Source organism: Falco naumanni, chromosome 4, assembly GCF_017639655.2.
Source record: "Falco naumanni isolate bFalNau1 chromosome 4, bFalNau1.pat, whole genome shotgun sequence".
Taxonomy (NCBI): domain Eukaryota; kingdom Metazoa; phylum Chordata; class Aves; order Falconiformes; family Falconidae; genus Falco; species Falco naumanni.
This window is the reverse complement of record NC_054057.1, coordinates 11,511,704-11,533,843: the sequence shown is the minus strand read 5'-3', so window position 1 is coordinate 11,533,843 and position 22,140 is coordinate 11,511,704. Positions and strand designations below refer to the sequence as shown.

General features: G+C 36.4%; 1 protein-coding gene across 7 annotated transcripts in view; it reads left to right on the top strand.

Moving 5' to 3' along the window:
• The window catches only part of TAX1BP1 (Tax1 binding protein 1), a 66,594-nt gene that overhangs the window by 41,625 nt on the left and 2,829 nt on the right, over window positions 1-22,140 (top strand). For 6 of the 7 annotated variants that reach the window (XM_040589075.1, XM_040589069.1, XM_040589071.1 and 3 more), the window contains 7 exons: window positions 1,250-1,396; window positions 2,617-2,710; window positions 3,907-4,025; window positions 5,264-5,389; window positions 7,176-7,247; window positions 12,618-12,792; window positions 13,106-13,254. In XM_040589075.1, coding sequence (XP_040445009.1) covers window positions 1,250-1,396; window positions 2,617-2,710; window positions 3,907-4,025; window positions 5,264-5,389; window positions 7,176-7,247; window positions 12,618-12,792; window positions 13,106-13,254 — 882 coding nt within the window. The remainder of the gene's footprint in view (window positions 1-1,249; window positions 1,397-2,616; window positions 2,711-3,906; window positions 4,026-5,263; window positions 5,390-7,175; window positions 7,248-12,617; window positions 12,793-13,105; window positions 13,255-22,140) is intronic. The other variant, XM_040589076.1, reaches the window with a different exon arrangement.

Below are 22,140 nucleotides of genomic sequence, written 5' to 3'. Positions count from 1 at the left end.
GATAATTTTTGCTAATGATTATCAAATTATTTTTTGGCACTCAAGATAGGACCTTAATTCCAGTGCACGTTAGCTCATGTGGAAGCTTGCTGAGAAAGGAGGTTTCTGCTACTGAGAAAGGAGGTTTTTTGCTACTACTTACAGCAACTACACCCTCCCCCCCAGTTATTTTCACTGAATAATACAGTATTTATCTATATTATTTTGAATACTCTCCCTGTCATCATTCTTTTCTGTGAGCCATGGTAGCATTGAAAATTTATTTAGGTAGAAAGAGATCGATTGGTAGAATTTTTTTTTAAGGTTCTTTCTATCTTCATTGATGGATTCTGTTGATTTTTAGAAGTCCTTCCAATATTTGTGGTCAAAGTTAGCTTGCTTCAGTATTTATAACTATAAAAATATTAATATAATGGAAACTGTGTTGCCTGTCTTAGTCTTAGATAAAAATCTAGTGAGGTAACATAAGTTTCATCATTCTGACTTACATGAGCTTTGTACTGGATCTTCCGTGACTGCACCTGTATTGGATTAATTCACTGCTAGGATTATTGTAATCATGTAGAGGTTTGAAAAAAAATCCATTGAGCTGAACAGTAAATAAAATAGTGTAGCAAATATAAAGTGAATAGTACAACTCTCAAATGAACTATTTAAAATGCTCAAGAATTACATGTTTTTTCTAAGAATTTCACTTACTTACAATGTATTTGAAATGCATCCTGAAAGAAGTAACTTAAGTAATTCAGATTATCTGCTACCAGAAAGCATCTGAATATGGCATATATCCAGTTGGTAAATGTAATTCCTTAGCTTGTGTATTGATGTTACAGCTCAGCTGAACCACTTCCAGTAGAAACATAGTGAGTGTGATAGAGTACAGTTATGGTCTGTCCATTTTTGCCATGTGGCTCTAACTTGTCTATAAGACAGCTAGCACACCTTCTGGAAGGTGTTTGGACTTCTGGTATACATTACTCAGCCCATAGAATAAGAAACCTCTTTACCTGACTCTGGTATTATACCAGTGCCTATTTACTGGATCAGTGTGTCCTGCTTGAATGAAGTTCAGCACAGTTGTGGTGTCTTTCTGTGCTCTGCTACCGTATTCCTTTCCTTCCCACAAAGAAAATAGGAACTTCTTCTATACTTACATAGAGCATTATGCTTTCTTTAATTGAAAAAAGGCTTTTTGGGAAATAGTGTCATTTGAACAAAAGGGAGTACAGCTTCTAATTTTGTTTTTAAGGAAGCTTCAAACACAGTAGAGCAGGAACTGCGCAGAGAAGTTGAAGATCTGAAGCTTCGTCTGCAAATGGCTGCTGACCATTACAAGGAAAAATTCAAAGAATGTCAAAAACTTCAAAAACAAGTAAACAAGTTTACAGAACAGGCAGTAAGTAAAACTGGAGAAACTGCTTTTTATAACTTTTCAGTAACTATTTAACTTCCTTCTGCAAAACCCGGTGCTTTTTAAAAGGAGTAAAACATGCGGTAAGCAATGGCTCTTTAATTTACCATTTTCTTCTGTAAAGCTAAATTACTGCTATGATTCTTGTTTGATAGCTGTTGAAACCAAGCATAGGATTTATAGTAACTGGTGTGCGTAGAAAGCTAACAGAGTTTGGATGAACCTGTAAGTGTGCAGTTGATCAAGGAAGAATTTTGAAACTGAAGCAGGGAAAAATCCATACTTACCATTAAAAAAACCCAGACACCCAAACCCAAAAGTAAGTAAATGGGAGAACTTGTAAGTGCATTTCAAAGTGGGGAAAAAATTTCTACAGCACTGTATATAGTTGTATTCCATATGTGTTTGTATTCTTACCACTTTAAGCTTTGCTCCCTAAGTTAATGAGGCTTTTGCAATGATGATGTGAGTCTTATGCCACATAGTAACTGAACTTGTCAGTGAATTTCAAACAGTTTTGAGAGCAGAGTTCTTCAGAATTCTCTGGAAACCTAGTGGCTGAGTTGGAGAGGAGCTCAGTGGGGAAAAGGCATATGAGCAATGGCAAAGTGTACAAATGTGAATTCTTAAGAAAAACAGACAAGTATTTCTGCTACATGCAGAAAAAAATGGGGTAGTTACCCAGCTTTGATCCACAGGTTACTTCAAAGTTGTCTTCTCATCCAGAAGGTCAATGGTGAATGAGGTGTCATATCAGAATGCCTGTGGCTTTTCTTTAAAAGTCTTCCACTTCTTTGGCTATGTTGTACATCTGATAACGAACACCAGATTTCACTACTATGACACCAGAAGTCCGGCACTCATTAGTAATACAGACTCCCATTTTCTAATGGAATATTAGATTTAAGTTGATGGATTTAAACGTAACTGATTCTCTAGAAAATGAGATTTTTCTGATAATTTGCTTAGAAATTACTGTTTCTGGGGGAAAAGAACTTTATAAAGTAAGACTATAAAAATCGTAGTCTGAGGCAATTTCAGCGTTAGAGGAATTAAATGTGTTTGCGTATTTGTTATTACCTGCTGTTACAATGAGCAATTCTGTCTAGTCCAATTTTGGAGGTGATGATAGTGCAAGCTATATGTTACTTTGTGCTTTTGGTTTTTATTAATTAAATACCAAACCAAAATTTCTTTTCACAAAGAAAATTGCAGGGCATCAACAGAAAATGACAGATGCATCTAACATTGAGACAGCTACTGCCCTCCTTACAGACAAAAAGTTGTCTGCATCTCCAGGTATCAATAGCTTAAATTCTGTCTGCTTCTCTCAGCCTGAAAGTGTCGTCTCCGTGAAGTAGTCACTAATAGTATTTATAGTACAAAGTAGGTGTATTTGTTCTATTGTAGTTAGAACAATGATTAGACGTGTGAAAATTCATCTAAGGATCCTGTGTCTTTTGATAAGTGGTAATGTTCATAAATAATTCCATGTATCTTTTCAAAGCAATTCAGTTGATATTTTTTAATGTCAGTAGGACTAAACTCTTGAATTTCTGCTTGGTAGTTAACACAGAGCCAGTTTTGCCAAACTAATAAACAACTTCATCAAAAAAGAAAAAATCCTCCCCAAATTTGCAAATTGTATGTAAACAGCATGGTAATTGTGCAGTCATGTTATAATGACTATCCACGATAGCATCCTATTGTAAATTCGAATCCACTCAAAAGTTCTGATTATGTGATGGCAAGGTCAAATCTAGAGACTATTGTGATTTATAAGCACTAGTGGTTTATTAAAAAATATTTAATTGGGTTACGGTTTTGTAAGAACTTAATAGTTCATAAAAATTAATCTTTTAAACCATAAGCATATAATAGTGAAGAGTTTCTTCCTTAGTTTTAACATATGAGGGTGGTGAGGCACTGGGACAGGTTGCCTGGAGGAGTTGTGGATGCCCCATCCCTGGCAGTGTTCAAGGCCAGGCTGGATGGGGCTTTGCGCAACCTGGTCTAGTGATAGATGTCCCTGCCCATGGCAGGCGTGCTGGAACTAGGTGATCTTTAAGGTCCCTTCCAACCTAAACCATTCTGTGATCCTATTACTCAATTTAAATTGATAAATGCCAGCAGATGCTGACAATTTTGTTTGTGTTACTTTATAATTCACACATTCTTTTTGTTTATAGAGACTATAAGGATGTCTGTCTGTTGTTTGTCCCCCCCCCCACGTTGACCTTTGTACTATGTATGTGTACATTTACGTTTATCTTCAGTTGTGTGAGAGAACGAAATACAGACTTGTCAAGTGACTGCTGATCTTGCGTATCACTAGCCACATGATACTGATTGTCTCTGATAAACTATTTACTTGGATAACATGGAGCACTCTGTTCTTGATGCCCTGTCAAATTTGGCCTGTCATCTCTCTTGTACAAAATTCATGAAAGAAAAAAAACCCCACCAATATTACTGTTTTTCTTCAATGTCCACAGTTAGCCCTATTTCACCTGACATAGTTTCGGAATTCGTGGTAAAGGAGCAAGTACGTGAAATGAATAAAGAAATTGCTGAGAAAACAGAGAAGTATAAGAAATGCAAGCAAATGTTGGCAGTAAGTAAATGGCTGCTTCGGAAAGCTGAACAGAAAGTAGCTATAGGTGCTAAGTCTTAAAACCACAAAGCCTACCCAGCTGAGTTTCCTTGCTTGTTTTTGTGTGATACACTATGATTATGGTAGAAATCTCAACATTAGAAAACATGTTTTTATTAAGTCAGCTCTCAATTACCTGTGGTGTTAGTCTCCAGACAAGGACCCCTCAGGAAAGCCAGTAAAACAAATGAACAAAACTACAACTACTTCTATGCTTAAGGTTTTGAATACTTTTTTTCACTATATTGTAAGTGTAGTTGCTTTTATAAATCAAATACAGCATGTTTGCTGTAAGCCAGCTGATACTTGGAACAAGTATAGCAGGGTTTAGCTGATAACCCTGTTCAAGTGTAACTCCTCCAAATCCCACCGTCCTGGGTTTTTACAGTGTTTTGATGTCCAAGTGGGTGTTGCCTACTGGCTTGGTCTCAGTCATGTGTGAAGGCATTTGTATGGGTCTCTGGACCAAAGTTGGCACTAGTGCTGTAGCCACGTTAGTAATACCCTTCAAATATTAATACCTGATAGTACTAACTTGAATTTCTTTTAACCATCTTGTATGCATGTATGTATGATGATGGAGCGTTGCATCAGTGATGCCGTTGAAAAGTTGACTGTTGTAGAATTCTTTAAGAAATGCTTCCTGGGTGTTGTCTTGTTTCCGTTCATCTTGTTTCTCTTATTTATTACAATGAGATTATTCTATTTTAATGTGCTCTCCAGGGTGTAACAGCTGTCCTGTAATTCTGCTCATTACTCTGTGTATGGAGAGCCTGTGTTAGCTTCTGCTGGCTGTTTCTTCTATAATGATGCTTGAGGAAAGCTTTGCCTCTGACCTTCTGGATGAAAGATATTTAGGCTGTGAAAGTTGTACGGGGAAAGGTTTTGTATTGAAGTGAGACGCTTGGAAGGGTAATCATTATAGTGTAGTGTTAGGATACGAAGAAACTTGAAACTGTGAAGCTAAAGAGGACTGTCAGCTCACTGAAAACTCAGGCAAGAAAAAAAATGTTTTGAACATCATTTATGCAGTGGTCCTGTCCTCTTTAAAGTCTTGAGTCAGGCTTTATTTCTGGGTGAAGCCATTTGTAAATGGTCTTGTTCTAAAAGCATGGAGTTACGCAGTGTCATTGTTGGGGGTGGGAGGGGAAATCTCTTAAAATTGCAAATACTTCATGCCATGGTATGAACTGTTTTAGGATGAGAAGATGAAATGCAGCGTTTATGCTGATGAACTAGCTAAACTGGAGCTGAAGTGGAAGGAACAAGTGAAAATCAATGAGGGTATAAAATTACAGCTAGCAGCAATGGAAGATCAGTATAAAGTAAGTTACAGATTTTGTTTATGACGATGAATGGTAATCTATTCTTAACATAGTTGCTCATTTCTAATAGTTCAAGTAATGAAGAGTTTTAATGGGGGAAAAAACCACTAAATGTATTTTTGCTGTAAATAGAAATTCTGTTTTGCACTTGTAGAAACGATGCAGCCTTGTAATGCTTCTTTTAAAGTAAGACAGATCTGCTAAGTATATTACCAAATGGCTGTCTTTTAATTTTGTGGATTTAGACGAACCTCTAAATGACATTAATCTTTTATTACCGGAAAAAAGGGGCTGGAGAGTTCTAATTTCCTGTTGCTTGCTCTAATACCAACAGGAATATTGATTGGCATGTTTGTCTAAAATCTTCATAGTGCGTGATGCATTACCAGTGTAGCAATATGCAATGCGTTTTATCTGAATTAACTAGTGATACAAAAAATGAATGATAAATTGTTTTTAAAATCATTGTGAAAGACTTAATTTTAATTTGGAGGATCTTGACTTAGTAGGGTGATGTAACGTGATAGTAATACATCTGTTGAAGTGGCTTTTTGGATCAACAAGGACAAGATAAGAGCAACAAATTTTCGTAAGGCCAGCTTTTATGCTTGTTCTTAGGCTAATGGTGGTAGTGTAGTTAGAATACTCTCTGTGGCCTGTTTTTTGCCCATTGTGATGAACAGGGATTAAGTTGAGCTGTTGACTGTATCAGTTCTAGTATGAACCTCTTTCCGTTAGAAATTACAGCACTTTTTCTTTATAAAATACTGAACTATTCTACAGCTCGTTTCAGCACTCTGTAAGCTGGTGCTTTTTTTGACACTTTTCAAAGCTCTAATTTCAATTTTACGAAATTGACTCTTTCCAATTTATTTAATTTTACTGATTAGAAGTGATCGGGCGCCATGCATACTTAATTTAAATAAGTTTGTTTGTAACTTCTCAACAGCAGGAGTAATGAATAATTGGTTCCAGAACTGAAAGCATTTTGACTGTAATGCAAAACTTGTTATCATTCAAGAGGGTGCAGGTGGTGGAGAAAAAGCGAGCTTTTCTTCCCAGTTGGTAGATTGCTCTCTGATCTGAACTAGTAGAGGGAATGTTGGAATTGAAAAAAATTGATATGTAACTGTGCAGAGTATTGAGCTTATATGCTAGAAAAAAAAAAAAAATAGAGAGGCAGTCTCCAAAGTAACCAGAGTCCAAATAATACAGCCCTTCGTAGAGAAAGATCATTTTGAAGTAGGGAGGAAGCCTGGAAGAATTGTGGAATGTGTCAGTTGCATCTCCTCCCAGTGCACTCAAAAGAGACGCAGGGTAGATGCTCATGAAAGAGATTTAGTGTATTTGAGGCAGAAGGAGGGTTTGGTTCTCTCTGTTTTGTGGTGGGACATAAAAGCTGGAGAGACATGAGTGAAATAAATCACTGAAATACCAATGGATTCCTTCAGAAATAATGAGGTGAGGCTTGCAGACCTTCAACTGTTTCTGGGCAGTGATGTCCCTCCTGCCATTTGTATCACTGATACTACTCCTCGTTTTTAAACTAGGATGTTTTTAATTCCACAACCATTTTCTCAAAACTGGCAAGACAAGGCTGCTAATCTACTGTTCTTCTCCAGTAGATAAACTCAGGGAGAATTGTTGTTTGTTGCATGTAATTATAATAGAAAAAATTACTTCCATCTGAAAGGTAAACTGAATCACTGAATTTTGTTTTCGCAATATAAAATTCAGGGAAATGTTTTTTGTTCACTAATACAGGAACCTTAAACTTTTCATATAGGTTCAACTGGCAGAAAAAGAAAGACGGATAAAGGAACTGGCATCACAGTTGGAACTCTTTACCAGTGAGAAGGTATTGTCAGGATTCCTGTTAAAATGTTGTAAATTAACACTTTGTGGCTCTTTGGTTTGAGGAATTGCAATATATTTTAAAGTGAGAATTTGTTTTCTCTTTGAACATACATTTACGTAATTTGGATATTTTGCCAAAATGAGTTAGCATTTTAAACTACAAGCTCTGTTAGTAATACTAATATATTTTTTAAAAATGTACACCATAGTACACCAGCTTGCCAAAACTGACTTGGCTTTTGAAAATATTGTCATTTATTCTTTTGTAATAATGTTCTAGAATATTTTATACATATAATCTAACAAATGTTTAGTGTCAAAAATTATTTTTTTGTTCCTGTCTAGAATGATATACCATTCAGGATGTAAAGTAATAATTTGTGTTTGAAGATAAGGATTACTCTGTGTGAATTAATAATCTGAGATTGCAGCTAGCTGTACAGTTCACAGAACATAGGAATTCTTACCAGTTTTTGTTCTGTATTCCTTTCTCATCTCAGTAGCATCGCTGTTTTTCTGCAAGTTTTCAGTGGACTTTCAGCCTCCTTCTTGCTTTACAGCTCTTACCTCTTAGTGAAAGTTCAGCCCTGATGTGTCTAGGGACTGATACCAGCTTAGTGCATGTGCTGCTTTGCCAAGTAGAAAAGATTATTATTCAGGTCATGCTGCAGCCTTTCTCTCCTCTAAGGGGTCATCAGTTAACAAAACTTGCAGGAATTTAATTTCTTGGAGACTCTCCCCCAGTGCTTCCAGGAGTTACGGGCTGACAGGCAGCACAATTAGTAAACCCTGTTCCCTTTGGAATCCTGGCATAAAGCATGCATGGTACATCTCTAGCTTGATGGTTTCTTCTATCACTGGTTAGGATTATTTTTGCTTTTATCCAATGTTGTCCTATAACTAGAGATGTAGACATTTCAGCAGTATAATCTTCAGGTTTTCCATGATGTGTGCATACAACCAAATCCTTTTGACATCTGCATTTCTCTTATTGACTGCTTGTAATAGTAAGAGCAGCTTGACATGTGACACTAGTGACTTCAGTAAACTACAACTAGAAAAATATCTTTATCAGAAAAGATAGATACATAAACAGTACTCTGACTTCTAGATATGTGATAGAAAATGGACTGCTACTTTCAGGAGTTCACTGTCTAATCAAATTCATTACCATTACTTTAAACCAGACATTCTGAAATATTAATGCTAATGTTCTAAAGTTGGAAGTACCTCTAAGGATTTATATGGCAATTAATTAAAGCGAGGTTTTACTGAGAACTAAGAATAAAATGTCTTTGTTACATTCAGATAGTATTGCATGATATTGGGGAAAAGTTAGGGTTGTTCAGATTACTGAAAAGATCCAGTATGAACAGATACTTTGTAAATCCAGGACTTTGCATACTCTGAAGTTTAAGAAAATTTCAGATTAAGCTAGGTAAGTATTCTGAAAAATTCTGGATTCTCAAGTGTTGGTAGTTAAATGCTCCTTTATATTTTAATCAAAGATGTATTTTTAAATAGATCTCTCATTTTTCTAATCCAAAAGAAAACAAAATAGGAGTTGAGTTTCAATGAATCTAGTTTAGCTGGGGGGAGTAATTTTTAACACCACACACAAGAAGGAGAGCAAATGTAATAATAATGTATGGAGCTTGTAAAAGCTTGGAACTTTGTCTACCAAATTTATAGATATTTACATTACAAAGAAGAATCAAAGTGCCTTCCTAGACTGGAACCATTATTTAAAAGGTTAAGCATGGTATAGTAAACAGTTTTTCAATTTATACTCCATTATCAGTGTTTGTTTATAAATGTCACTAAACACAGCATGCCAAAAATGTTCATTTGCTGTCTTTTCAAACCTATAAAATTACTTAGTTTCTATTTTATTTATGTACTTTTATAGCCTTTGATTCTTTTTTTAGATTTTTTTTTTTTAATCGGTCTGTACACTAGCTATCCAACTTCTGACTCAGGCTATTTTACAGCACCTTTTTACAGTCACTTTGATCTAGATTCTGTTTTAATCTTATTTGATGCTAAAATTAAAGTATTAATACCGCTGCCTCTCATTCCAATGCAGAATAAATTGATTTTAAGAAGGAAAATCTTAATTTCACTGATAATTAATTGTTCCTGCTTTGTATTGAGTAAAGATGAATTATTTAGATTTTACATGCTCACTAAAACTTTAAAGATGTAATTCTAACCATTTAACCCCAACCATTTCAATCATATGTGCAATTTAGTCTGTAAATCTAAAGGAATGCTAGCATAGTTTTAGGTCATATCTGCAGGAAGATATTTTACTTGGAGGGTGTTAGGCAGAAATTGTGTTGTCCTGTATTGGAAGTTTTTTCTAAAAGAAAATAAACACTAATGTGTTTATGGCCAGTGTGCCAAAAAAGGTCACTTTCTGGAAGCTGCCTTACCATTTGTAGATACCACTTTTTTCCTGTTTGAAAATGACTTTAAGATGTTGCTGTTGGAGTCTAAACACTTTAGGCCTGAAACCTGATAGTACATGTTTAACAATAAATGTATAATTTCTGTCGTCTTTCATTTGAGTGGTGTTTCGTTTTCAGCGTATTTACGGCTACTTGATTTTTGCATTTCTGTGTTCTAGAGTTTGGGCTGAAGTTTGCTTGTTTTTAAGAAACAACGTATTGAGTTAAATAGGTAGTCGAAGTCTTGGCTTTGAGTTTCAATTTAAAGTCTTTTGGGGAAATGGCACACTTCCATCTCTGAGTTTTTTGTTGACATTACATTAGCAAATATTAAACATGAACCCAGAATAAAATGCTAACCAGAAAGAACAAAATGACTGGAAAGCATACCTCTCTTAACAACCTCTTGTTTTTAATGATTTTCATTTTTACATCTCAGATTTTTTTTTCTTGGTTCTGAATTGTAAATGGCATATTCCTTTGGATATTCTTGGCATACATGCTCTCTCTCCCTAAAGCCATTTTAATAAATGGAAGGATGAGGAATACTTTTCTTTGGATAAATTACAGCTGATGCACTGACCACACTTAAGTCACTTTAATTGCTGTCTTTTAACATGCACACACACATATATATAGGTTTAGATTTTTAATGGTTTATACATTATGAAAACCCTTTAGTAGTTTATAATAATAATCTTTATGGATTATATTCAATAATCTAGTGTTTTAAGTATATTAATTTTTGTAAGAGTTCTGTTCGAGCTTTTCTGAAATAATTGCCTTTCTGATACAAATATTTGCAGAACAGAATTGCGTAAAGCATTTAAGCCCCTCAAATTGAACAGTTTTATATTTTACATGAAAACACTGAGTTTTGGAAGCAAGCTACACACAAACCCTCACTGAGCTGTAAATATACATATATAAAGCAGGGTGAGGATATAAAGGAGCAGGAAGAAGGATGAATTAGAACTTTCCTCGCTACATTCATAGAGGGCAAATTATTTTTCACAGGAACTGTAGTAACTTTGAAATCTGTGTATGAAAATACAGCTTCTCATGGATTTGAAAACCTCATTTGTCATTTTAGACAAGTGTGGGTTTGTTCCGTATGGTGCTTGTAGTATGAATATTACTTGAAGCAAGTAACCTCGTCTGGATTACCTTTATGAAAAATAACACTAATTTCTATTTGTTAATATAAGTAGAAAATACCAACCTTGAGTAGTCATTTTACTTCCTGGAATCAATTGTCTGAGTTTTATCAAGGAAAGAGAATTAAGCAATCAGTCTAGCAGTTAGTGCTGAGTTTGTTTATATATCCAGGGGCCGTTTTATGATTGCTTAGTTCCATGACCACCTTACCTAGGTTATAGTACGGAATAAATTACAGAAAAAAAAGTACAGATAAAGCAAATTGTCTTCAGTCTGACCTACATCTAAGTGTTTGTTATCCCAGTGTTTACCTAAATCCTGTTGATGTAAAGTATCTATAATATGGTCTCCTTTAGCTCCTTCATCAAGATTAAAATCTTGCCTGGAATTTCGATAGAACTGTCACACCTGCTGTAGCCCGTTCTGGCCGTGACAGGAGAAACCTTCTCTTGCTTGTTTTCGATCAGACAGTGTTGTAGGGTACACAGCATTTTCCTATCCTGTTGTTTTGCCTGTCAGTGTCTGCTGCATTTATCAGGAGTTACTTGCTATGTTTTCAGGATCGTTTCCAGATCTTTCCTGACCTACTAGTCTCTTATGTTCTTCCTTCCCCTATTCAAATATCATGAATTGACCTGTGAGACCATGCTTCATCATTTTTCTGTTACATTTTCAAATATGCATTCTTGTGTGCTTTTTTCCTTGCTGTTTGTTATGTTTTGGAGAGAGATTTCTACTGAGTACCTGTTTTCTTCAGGGTGTTCCTGCAAACTAGCCTTTTGCTCGTGCCCACTATGAAGCTGACAACTTCATGCTCTTGATGTAGAAACCTCTCCCTTTGATTTATGTTTAGACTGTAATTTTTTTATAGAGTACAATCTGTGTTTGTTGAATGTAAGAACAAAAAGGTGCCATCTGGGTTAGTCTGCTTTACAGTGCCCCTCGAAACTGTTCTCATATCTTCGGTTACTGCAAGCCACAAACCACGTCTCCACATTGCAGATAATACTGATATTAATTGAAAAAAACAAACATTCCCTTTTCTTCTTTCTGTTCACAACAAGGAGAAACACTCAAAAATTTCAGCTGTTAGTAGTGAGCTGTTAGTAGTGATAGGACAAGGAGCTTTTTGGCTATACATGGTATAATAGTAATAGAAATATTTTGACATAATAACAACTAAAAACCCCCCTAATAATTACAAGTGGAACGTGATCACCAAGCAGAATCACAGTGTGTGTGCATATGAAGGACACTGAGCAAAAGTTTATTTTAATACTCTTTATTCTTCAAATATCTGCCACTCGTGACTTCATCAGGAATTATGTCAAGGTTGTATATATCACATACTAAAATGGTATATTCTTGAACAGTATGGTATGATAAAAATTTTTTTTAGATGTTAACTTTAAAAACATTTTCACACTGCACATTGTCTTTAGGTGTTATTGTTCATCCACACATCGTTTACCTATTTAACTGATTCTTCTTCATTGTAAAAAGGATGCAGATTTTTCTTGAAAAATGTGGCATTTCTGTTTCTGTAATTTGAATTAACTGGTGACGAAACGAGAAAAAATTTCTTTAAGATCTCTTCGCATTTTCTTTGACTATTGTATGTGTGGTATATTTGGCACTAGATCAAGACAAAAATACAGTGGGAAGGTTAGCAGATTTTTTAAAAAAATTAAATAGCTGATAAAAATATCAAACTTTGCAATGGCTCCATAGGTTAAGTACATTTTAAACTTTGCATTATTTAGGAACTTGGCAGGACACCAGGAAATCAAGCTGGAAGGATGATGGAAGGACAGATTTCACAACAGACATTACTTTTTCGCAACCCGTATTCGGAGGAAAACGGACCAGTTCCTGCAGTGCCAAGTAGACTACCAGTATTGCAATATGGAAACCCTTATGCAATTCAGGAAAGAAGAGGTAAGTGAATTCCACTCTCCCCCACCCCATGTAATTTCTCTTTCATTGTTTCAAAAACAATGGCTCATTTAATGCAGATTAAGTACCAACAGTCTTTATACTGGTGTACAGAGCCTTTATTGACTGATGAGAATCAATAAAGTGCCTTTATTTTGCTGATGAGAAAGAAACACCTATTGAAAAAGGTAATTTCTATTGTTTTGTATTATCTAAACTAAAATGTATTTTAAATTTTGATTTTTAAATATAAGGTAGCGCATCTGTAATCTCAAAATACAAACTACTGAACAAAGATGCTCTAATTTTTCTGCAGATGGAGCAGATGGTGCTTTTAATCCTGATGAGATCCAAAGACCACCTGTTCGAACTTCCTTTTGGGAGCTAGAAGATGATGTAGTGTGTAGTCAGCCTTCACGCAATCTTAGTCGGCCTGATGGTTTAGAAGATCCTGAGGACAGCAATGCAAGTTACCTTTTTTATTAATTTTTTCTTGATATGTTTCCTAATGAGTAATCAAGAGTTGCACATAGGTTTTCAGTATCTGATAAACCTGATTTATTGTTTGGTAAATCCAGAACTGATGTTTTCTTTTCCCCGAACAATGTTCTAGGTGAATTTTGCTTGCTTTGAAGGAGAAAACACTGCACGTCTGTTGATGATAATATACTTGTTCCCCCAGTCTCTTGAGTTACTGACAGCTTGTGTTGGTATTAGGACAAGTAGCTTCTTAATCTCTTTAAATACTAAAGTAGAAATACCCAAGTAACCTCAACCCATTCTGATTTTTTTTTTTTTCTCTCCTGTGTGGTAGAATGTGGGCTCAAAATGTAGCCGCTTCTTGTTCATTTTATAGCTGTATGTAGGAACTAAATCGTGACAAAACAAAAATGTAAAGGGTTCTGATGCCAGTATTTTCAGTTAAACGCTGGATGAAAATTTGTATCATAGTAGATGCTTTATTAATCTCTTGTTCTGTCTTTCGGAATTCTGCATTTATTAATTTCAGTTTGAATGTTTTTGCTGGTAGATATGTATTTGGAAGAGCTAATTGACTTATCTAAAGTGGATTAAACTGAAAGTGACAGATTCTCCCCTTTTTTTTTTTTTAGGGCTTTGTATGTTTTAAGTTGGAAATTGGTTAGCTTTTCTTTTTAGTACAGTTAACTAGCACATCCTGTATAAAAACATTGGCTTCTCTAATAAACTGGACTGTATGTCTTCATTTGAACAGGAGCAGACTTACTACTCTTATTCAAAGTACTCTGGCACCTTCAAAAATATTAAACAAGAAATACCTTTCCGCAAAGTATTGTGCTCTTTGCAAGTACAGTGGTATCATGACCTGTTTCTCATTTAGTCTAGTTTGCCACATTTAATTGCTATTAACCTTTGCAGAAACTGATCAGTGTTCAGACAGGCATGATTTTAGCCCTGGTGCTCAGCACCTATAATGGAGAAAAATGTATTTTTCCCTCCTACCTTTTGCCCCCAGTGTCCATTACTGTGAATAATTAGAGAAACTGTCAGAAATTTTGCAGCCTGTTCAAGGTCTAGAATGTGAGCTTAATGCTGTTGCCCACCTTTACTTCACATTTTGCATATTAAATCTGATCATTCTTGATGTAGATATTACGTATGACAAGCTCTTCTCTTCTTTAGTCATCTGCTTCAGTTTAATTAGCAGTGCGTTCTTTCTGATCTATGTGCTTTGCCCTCTTGCAAACCCAAGAGAAACAGTGCTAGAGTCTTGTGCTCATTTGTTGACACAGCTTGGATTTTTGTAATGAGATGGAATATAACAGACTTAAACAAAGATCAACTTGAGAAAAATTGCCTTTAAATCAAATTATTCATACCTTTATTTTTTCGCTTCCAAATGAGAGACAGTTGCTTGCTCCTCTCAAAAATAGACTGGATGTGTAGTGTACAAATTCACATGGAAATGAGTAGTTGCAGGAAACTTTCTAGAGAGACTTAGTAATATGCCAAAGATAAAACAGTTCTAATACAGTATTTAAAGAAATAACCAGGGAAAATTTTCATATACGTTGGTAACTCAGTATAAGGCGTGCCTGTCATTTATGCAGAAGAAACATCAAATACAAAGTGATAAATATGAAGAGATTACCGGTTGTTGTACTGATTTTTAAAATAACCTGTTTAAGATGTAGTTCTTGGTATTATTAAAACATTGAGATGTAGAGAGCCTTTTGTTGGAGGAGGATTCCCTCCCAGAAGAAAAGGATTTGTAGCCTTGCTTTCTTTGTTACCATTTTCTGTTGTCTTCCTTTCCATCCTCTCCACGTTCCTATTACTACCTGTTATGTCAGTTTAAGAACTTGAGGGTGTTGTGGTCACTGTCACCACTTCGTGGCTGCTTTGGTGGTGGTGTACCTGTGATGAGAAATGTCTACATTATTTAAGCTGACACATCCTTGAGACCCTGGTCCAGTACTATGATGCACAGGAGAATGAAGTAGAGGTTGTATACACACAGTGGTCAACGGACTTATCAGATATGACTAAAATAGGCTTTTTTTCAGTCTGTAAGGTAAGAATAGGGAAGTCTGTGCACGCACGTGTGAGAAAAACTGTGTGACTTGCTTCTACAGAATGAAGGCTACAAATGAATGGGAGCTCCTTTCCTTTAGGATATTCATCTAGCCTAAGGGCTAAGTCATCAAACTAGAGGGGGGTCTAGCAAGTCAAGCTTAACCTGCTGTAGTTGCTGTTTATGTTCCTCTGCAGTTGAGTAACTATATAAAGAATCTCAATGGCAGAGGAGAAAACTGGAATGCTTCTCCCAGAGGTGTTTGCTGGATGGAGAATTAGGTATAATTGCTTCAGGCCTACAGACCACATCTCTGCAGTTGTTACTACCTTGACCATCTTTCACTGTAAATGTTGAGTTACGCTGTTTCCAACTGCGGCATTGTCTGCCTTAGCACCACAGAAAGAATCGAGTGTCTTTGTGCGTTTTTCCATTTGCATGTTTCCACTTTATATGTTGATAGTCCTTGATTTTTAAAGCCTTTGCTTTCATTGGACCCTTCCAGCACTTAAACTACTTATGCAGCATTATTTGTGCTGTGAATTGACGTGAAGAGGAATACCCGTTTTCTGTTAATCTGTACTCTGGCATTAGCTCAAAACAAGGGTCTCTTCCAGTTTGTTCAGATTTTTATTTTGCCTTCTTGCCCCCATTTTTTATTTCTTTCTGAATATTGTTTTTTCCTTGCTTCTGCTAACTTCAGCCATGTTTGACATGTGGTAGAGGTGTTAGATACTGACTTTCTAACAGGTTTTTTGACAATTGCTTGGGATAAGATAGAGATCTTAATAAATTCTTGTTCTAACAGGCAGCCGACAGCTGGCTCATCAGCCTGATTATGGCTGCAAACTGGTCACTAATCCAAATAAAAAAGAGAACACGAGGTGATGTGGGGGGAGAAGTATCAGAGGGAGTGCAAGGCGAATCCAGAGAAAGTCAGGATTCCTTAGCTCTTTTGTTTCTTGTGTGGTAAAACTTGATTCTTCTAATTGAACTGAGGGTGTTTTTGTTTGATTGGATTTTTTGTTTGTTTTGTAATGCACACTTTCTTCATCAGTCTTGTAACAGACTTGTTTGAGATGCTGAGTTTACTTTTGCCTGAAGGCATCTTGTGTTCCTGGGTAATGATCCATTTTATATGCTTTTTGTCTTGTACTGAAAAGATCTAACTCGGGGTACCTAGTCTGCAGTGTATGAAAAAAGGTCATGTTTCTATTCTGTGTCATTAGACTTGTAAATCGCTTTCTGGTATGGATCAACCATAGTTCTGTACATTAACAGAAAGGTGGTTCTCTATTTCCCTTCCCAATGAAGAAAAACTTGTCAATCTGTTGAGCTAACGTGGCTGCCATCATGTGTACCTTTTAGCAACACACCTCTTTAATCTCAGTGAGCCAGCCTTGGTTGATCTTCCTACCTATCCTAAGGAGGGAATGTGAGACTTTTAATTATATTAATAGATTAGAAGCGTGGCACAAGATGGTAACTATCCTTTTGGTTGGCGATGGGGAAGAAGGGTACCAGCTTAGTCTGTGTTCGCTCACTGCTGCTTCCTTCCTCCACCGTCAGGAGTTCTGTACACTCCTTAAGAGCATGTTTGGCCTAGTGAGGCAGGGTTTTTTGCATAGCTGTATAGTACTGGATGCATTGCTAGGGTTTGTTTCATTCCCAGTTACAGAAGGAAAGACATCACAGATACCCTGAGCTCACTTTAGGAGGATTATTATCATGCTGAAGTTGTGCATGAATTACTTTTCCTGGGGATGCTTCTGTACCTGCAGCTAATCATTTGATCTTCAGTTCTGTGGAGTACAGCTGCTATCTTTGTAAGCCTCTGCAGTCGTTTTGTCTTTCCTACTGATAAGCTACAAACCTCTCAAGCTCATGATTGAGATGGTCCTTTTGCTGAGGTGTTCGCTTCAAATGTGACCTGAACTTGGTTTCCACATTCCGAAGGAGAACACTGTTTGCCCTTACCCCAAGTGTAGTAGGGTTCCCTTTCTGAGTAAATATATTTTTGTTACTGGCCATTATTTTGACTAGTGGTGTAAGATCGGGTGATGGTGATACTCCTGCTATACTGAAACTTATGCTGCCTTTACTGTCTTAAGTTACTCTGACTTGTAGACACAAGTAAAGATACATCTGCAGATGTTTCTTTTTGTTTGATGTTGCTTTTGTGTTCCAGTTTAGTTTCTCCCAAAATTGTGGTGGTTTTTTTTTTTTTTTTTTTATTGGGAACGGGCACATCCATGTGTTTGGTTGACATGACAAAACATCAGTTTTGTGTGACTTGAAGGCTTTCCAAAATTCTTGATAACTTTTGCTTTTGGAACTCGTAGGCCAATTAAACCATGATTTCTGAGAGGGATAAGCTGGTCCACACAGTGGTGATTTTGTGTAGAATAGTTGACCTGCCACAAGTTCCTGCGTCATCTACTCAGCACTAACTTTCCATTTGCTCATGCTCCCATAATTGACCAAAATGTATTCATTTGGAGCAAATAGTTTCTAGAAGCAGGGTATGTATGGGAGAGATCCATAAACAAAACATATTCATATTTTTAATGCTGAAGTGTGAGTTTTAGAACTGTAGTCCTGATTACAGTTGGCAGTAAGCCCAGAATAACTGTCCTGAGACTCTTAAACAATGTTGTTAGTCACAGTAAATTTGTGGGGGATGGAGAGTGTAACTTTTGGCAACTGACAACCAGGTCAGAATATTTTTTTGAGATTAAATCAAAGTGGCCTTTATTCTAGGAAAAAAAAAACCCAACAAAACATTACACTTTATTTTCCTGATCTTACCCTGTCAGCCAATTACTATCTTTTGTATAGGATAGACATGTAAGGAGCTGTTGGTATCCAGGTGCCTCTTGGGACATCAGCCTGCTGGCAGAGAGGTAGAGAGACTTGAGAGAGTCTGTTTGATATCCCTCCTGCAGCAGAGCTGAAGCACAGAAAGAAAACGTACTTTTCTTCCCAGTTTACCTGCACTATACATTAGCAGTGTGCCTGTTCATTTATTATTTAAAGCTTATGGTGGGTATCAGTTTGCTTACTGCTGCGTGTTAAAACGATCTGTAGAAATTGGAGAGGGGGAGTGTTCAAGCCTGTGGCTTTTGTACAGTGTCACGCGGCTTTGTTTCTAATTTCTGTTTGGCAATCTTGGAACTGCTTACAGTTGTGATTATGAAAGTAGTACGTGAGACAAAATGGGTTAGTTTTGGTAAAACTAGGTGGGTTGCACTTATTTCTGCCAGTTAATGTCTGGCTTTCCCTTCTTCCTCTTCTAGTGGCACCCCCTCCCCCACCTCCTTTTTTTTTTTTTTTAAACCATGCTTTATTGTGTAATACTGTATTTTATCTTTATGATTCATACAATCCGTGGAGCTCATTGTGGCAACTGTAAAGAGTCAGAGTTACAGCCCAGTCATAATAGTTGTCATGATGTTAAAGGCATATTTTACAGTTTGTTAACGTAATTATGCAGACTTCTAAATTCAGAAGGCCTGGTACTTACTATGCTACATAACCACCTGGGCCAGCCTGTGGGTACTTGATCCCAGACTCTTAAGGACCTGAGGCCACGTATCAACTGCGTTACATCACTGCAGGGCACTGTAGAGGTCTTTGACTAAGTACATGCAGCCACATCCCTAGTCGTCAGTCTGGAGTGCAAAAAAGCTGGGTCTGGGTCTACACGAAGGGCAGGTTAAACTGTCTCTTTCTCAAAATCCTTGGCTGGAAGCCCGTACTCCCTAACTTGGATGACTTGACCGTGGCGTCCTGAGGGCAGGCTGATGTCTGTGCTTAAAGTACAGCATAGGCTGAGCCATGGAGTTCTGGTGTACGGGCAGTTACTGTCAAACTCGTTCTGTAAAGCAGCTTCAACTGGACTTATTTTGGCTTTTGAATCTTCAGGACATGGTTTGTTTTACCACGAGAGAGTGACTGGGTTTTAAATGTTGGGTTGTAAAGCACATGTAATGCCATTTAGAGTAAAGAGCATATAACTGGTTATACTAGCTGGAAGAAACTGGGCACTGAGTGATTGTGAACGCAGATGAGTAAGATCCGTCCTCTCTTCGTATAGTTCCATTTTACAGGGTACACTTTAGGAGTTTTGCCCATCTGAAATGACAGACAGTTGTTGGAGTCCAGTACAATGGGATATTTTCAGTGTTTTCCAGAAGTTCCAGGTTACCTGAGGGCAGTGCATGAGAATCTTTAGTTATTGGTGATTGTATTCTGTATGTAAAGTTCTCACTGTTAATGTTTGACCGTTCTTTAATGACACGGTAATCTCTGTATGCTCGCTATTGATTTGCATTCTTCTTGTTTGGATTAAGCATAACAAAAGGTTAAGAACTGATCTTTCTTTATATACTTGGCCAAGAGCAAAAGTACACTGAAGAGTCAGGCTTTCCTTATCTTAACAGCATGATATCAATACATATTTAGTAATGTCATTTTTCTGTGGTGCACAGTTTGGAAGCTGCTATAAGGAACACACAGTATGGCTTTTACAGTTAATTGAATTGGGTCATGAGAAAGCTATATCTTTAGGACATAGCAAACTTAATGTTACTGTGACATCAGAAAAGCCTTTAGGTTTTGGGGTTTTTTTGTTTTTTTTTCTTTTTTTCTTTTTTTTTTTTTGGTGTGTTTTTTTTTTTTTTTTAAAATGTTAGTTACTTGTCCTTGCCTTTTGGCCAAGCTAGCAGTTACAAGGCAGCAATGCAGGATATAGCATGTGTGCCAGTCTAGGGGAAAGCATCATATTCTTTTTCAAATCAGTTTTGTGAAAAGAGGAATGAGGAGGAATGTTACATTTTTACACGGTAGGGTATCATACTTGCTAGAAGCTGAAAAGGCAAGAGATGTAAACAATTTAATCTTGCCAAGCAACCAGCAGTAACCAGTGGTTTTTTTTGTTTGTTTGTTGTTTTTTTTTTTTTTTTAAGAAAAATAGGGTGGGTAAAATGCTGAAGAAATAACTAAATTAACTAGTGTGAATGATGTGAAAAACTCACCCAACCTATTAACTTATTAAAGCTTTATGTAAGGTGGACAAGCGGTGCTGATTTTTTTTTTATTTTTTTTTTTAAATGGCAAACCTTCATATAAATTGGTTTGCATTTTGTTGATTCTAATTAAAACCTTTGGTTTCCCATGGACTGTGGTTGGTAGAGCAGAAATATACATGTGGGGATGCTAAAGCAGTCTGCTTCTGCTGACACAGCTAATATAAATGGATGGAGGGTATGGGTAAGATCACTTCTACTTGAATAATGTGTTATATGAACATATTTCATTTGCCACTCACTCAGTGCATTTTAATCTTTGTGTAATGCCTGCATAAAGACAGAGAGATTTCCTTTTCTGACAGAGAAACTAAAATTTCTGTGGTATTTTAACACTTGCATGGAAGATGGATTACTTGGGAATAATGAGTTCTGTTACAGTTGGGCGTTCAGGTCAGGGGTTTCTCTCAGGCCTGTGTCAAGCCCCTTTCTAAAAGCTGGGTTTTGTTGAATGCATCGATAGTTTGGAATGGGAAGAGACACACATCTCCATCATGTTAGCCACGTAATTTAGGTTAATGCCCTTATAGACTAAGCTAATATTTAGCATTGTTAAATCCAGACTCCTTACTCAACTAAAATGAGTAACACTTAATACAATGAATAACCTTTGCATTTGTCATTGGGTTGGCTAATCTGTCCTAAACAAAGCTTACTTAGGGAATTTGAAGCTGAAGAGCCCTTTCACCAGAAAAGTACCTCTTCCACCTTCGTCTTGTAACCAAGTATTAAGTGCTGTGACAAAAATGCCTTGTGTTCAAGTAACTTGAGTGACAAACAATAAAGAATAAGACAGTATTTTCTAGGGATTTAAATATTAATTCAGCCTGTGTTTGTAGTGGAACTTTTTTTTTCTTAAGGAAGGTACATACTGATTTTCTCAGATAAGTCCTGGTCTGCTTACAGTCTGGTTGGTACTTAGCAAATCTGTCATGTTTTTGATGCTGTATATAAGCTGTAGCATTGTAGCACGAGTACTTAAATAGTTTTTCTTCTTTAATACATACATCCTATCTCTTCTGTGATGAAAGGAACAAATAATATTTAAAAACCCATATGGCCTTTTTACTGCAGGTGCAAAGCAAGCAAGTTAGACTGGAAAATATGTCTGTTGCTAGCATCTGTCACAGCCAGCCCCGCTATTTGCTTAATGGAAATGTTAAATGGTTGAAACTAAACAGCTGTTGTCAGGAGAAGGAAAATATTGAGGGAATCTTCCCATCCTGCCCTGTTCCATTAACTCTTCATAAGGACAAAGTATGTTAGCCTAGAAATAAATGTGTTTGAATATCCATATTAGCTATCTGTATGAAACACACAGCACGTATGCTGTTTTATATGGTCCCTTGAACATCCATTTTTGAAGATCAGATAAATAAGTATTAATTCTTATATGTAAGGTGTTTTTGAAATGAAAAGTATCTAGGAGTTGGAGTTTCAAAAATCTTGCTGAATTTACTCGTATTCCCTCCTTGAAATGAGGTTTTGTGCTTGCATTATCTAATTGCAAAACAGAACGAAGATGCTGTATATATAGTTTGATACTGCACAAAGAATGGGTTTAGAAACACAGTTCTGATTTTCTTCCTTCTCCTTCGACTTACTTTTGTGCTGTTTTCTTCCACTGATCGTTTGCTGGCATCACTGTTCTATTTAAATCTTAATTTGTAATAATGTCATCACAGAATTAAAAAAACTAACCCTAAAATC